General features: G+C 60.6%; 1 protein-coding gene across 1 annotated transcript; it reads right to left on the bottom strand.

The window, feature by feature from the left end:
- Positions 1-1,472: 1,472 nt before the first annotated feature.
- On the bottom strand, positions 1,473-2,210 carry LOC129147691 (keratin-associated protein 12-2-like). The gene is made up of 2 exons (XM_054710782.1): positions 2,119-2,210; positions 1,473-1,821 (listed from the first exon to the last, which is right to left on the bottom strand). Exons 1-2 carry the CDS (start codon positions 2,208-2,210, stop codon positions 1,473-1,475), a joined length of 441 nt encoding a protein of 146 aa, XP_054566757.1.

The raw sequence follows: 2,210 nt of genomic DNA, 5'->3' as shown, positions 1-2,210 counted from the left end.
CACCCCCACTCCATTGACAACCCTCAATCTGGAGAGATAAGAAACATCAATGAGAGAAAAACATCAATTGGCTGCCTCCTGCATGCCCCCTACTGGGTATTGAGCCCAAAACCTGGGCATGTGCCCTGACTGGGAATAGAACCAGAGACCTCTTGATTCATGGGTTGTTACTCACCACTGAGCCACACCAGCTGGGCTGGCTTATTCTTAGATTCCACATATAAGTAAGATCACACAGTATTTGTCTTTCTCTGTCTGATGGCTGCAACATGTGGGTCATTTTGGGTCCAATTGGGTTGATTGCTTTGCCTCTTAAAAATAGATTATTCCCTGCCTCTTAGGTATATCTTCTAAGCTCTCGCTGAATCTCAGACACCATGTTCTAACGGAAATGGACATAAACAGCGTTTCCTACGGAGATGGATGCTTCTCCTCCTGTCAGGTCACTGTGTGTGTGTGTGTGTGTGTGTGTGTGTGTGTGTGTGTGTGTGGTGGGGGAGGGTCGAATCAACCTGCTCGGATGTTGACCTTGGTTTGGGTTTCGTTGTTATGGTGAGGACCCTTGGGCATCAGAGATTTCAGATTCCTTGGTGGGGGGCTGCGGGCACCTTGTTTAGGGTGTGTGTGTGGGGGGGGGCGGTGTTCTTGCTCTGCCCTAGGTTCTCACTGCGCCTGCGCGCCTGCACACAGAGGGGACCAGGACACGCGTCTCCTTTCCTCGGTGGAGACGGGTGTCGCTCCTGCAGCCGTGCTGTGGGGGCAGGAGGGCGCTCGGAGCAGAACCTGCGCACCAGAGACTCCGAGGGCGAGCTCCCTCAGTCTTCCTGCCGCCCGCCCTGGGACGGCCAGACTCCGCCCTGTACCTGTGGGGGTTGGGTGAGGGTTTCCCGCCTCCCTGCTGTAGCAGTTCTTTAGGGGACCCTGTGCGACCCGAGTCCAGGCCTGTTTTCCACCCCCGACTCAGCAGGAGAGGTTTTGCCTCTGCCCTTTCCCATCAACAGTGTCTTGGGTGGCAGCCTTGGGGACGGCACCTTCCCCACCCCTCCACCCACAGAGGACACCCCCACCCACCGAGGACACCCCGACCTTCAGCTGGGCTTTCTGGCGGGAGCTCTTTGAGGCGGTGCTGCTGTGCTTAGGCCGGTGTCCGCCTTCAAGGAAAGAACTTTAAAATGTGAAGGAAAGCCAGAGGCACAGCTGCGTGGAGAAAGCGCGGTTTATTTGCCTCACACCGGGTGAGGCTTCCTGCTGGAGCCAGAGGGGGACCCTAAGTTCCAGGGCGTCCCTGAGGGGATGCCCAGGGCCACGTGGGATCCAGATGGCCCTGCCGCCTTCTCGTCCTGGAGTTCAGAGGGCTTGTCAACGTGCTTTTCCTCTGCCACGGGCAGAACCTGGAGGCGCTGAGGACCGGTTGTGGGAGAGTGCAGGTGTGGCCCGTCTGCACGGGGAGCAGCTGGGTAGGAGGCTCGCGGTCAGCAGCAGGAAGGGGTGCCACCGGAGATGGGTCTGCAGACCAGGGTGGGGCAGGAGGGCTGGACGCACCCAGAGGACTGGCAGGAGGAGGCCACACACATGACGGGCCTGCAGCTCACGGGCAGGCACACGGAGGACTGGCAGGAGGGAGCCATGCACACAGTGGGCCTGCAGCTCACGGGCAGGCACACGGAGGACTGGCAGGAAGGGGCCATGCACACAGTGGGCCTGCAGCTCATGGGCAGGCACACGGAGGACTGGCAGGAGGGAGCCATGCACACAGTAGGCCTGCAGCTCACGGGCAGGCACACGGAGGACTGGCAGGAGGGAGCCATGCACACAGTAGGCCTGCAGCTCACGGGCAGGCACACGGAGGACTGGCAGGAGGGAGCCATGCACACCATGGGTTTGCAGCTCACAGGACAGCAGGACACCTGGCAGCTCACGGGCACGTACACAGCTGGCTTACAGCTCACGGGCAGGCACATGGAGGACTGGCAGGAAGGGGCCATGCACACAGTGGGCCTGCAGCTCATGGGCAGGCACATGGAGGACTGGCAGGAAGGGGCCATGCACACAGTGGGCCTGCAGCTCATGGGCAGGCACATGGAGGACTGGCAGGAAGGGGCCATGCACACAGTGGGCCTGCAGCTCATGGGCAGGCACATGGAGGACTGGCAAGGGCTGGGCGAGCAGCAGCCAGCCTGGCCGCCTGTGTGGCAGCTGGTGTGGCACAT

This window comes from Eptesicus fuscus, chromosome 3 (assembly GCF_027574615.1).
Source record: "Eptesicus fuscus isolate TK198812 chromosome 3, DD_ASM_mEF_20220401, whole genome shotgun sequence".
Lineage (NCBI taxonomy): Eukaryota > Metazoa > Chordata > Mammalia > Chiroptera > Vespertilionidae > Eptesicus > Eptesicus fuscus.
This window is presented reverse-complemented; position numbering and strand designations above follow the sequence as displayed.

Excerpts from the sequence above, each read along its gene's own strand:
- LOC129147691 (XM_054710782.1), bottom strand. The coding sequence starts at position 2,210 with ATGTGCCACACCAGCTGCCACACAGGCGGCCAGGCTGGCTGCTGCTCG. Across the intron at positions 1,822-2,118 it reads TGCCTGCCCATGAGCTGCAG|GCCTACTGTGTGCATGGCTC; the intron begins GCCCACTGTGTG and ends CGTGAGCTGCAG.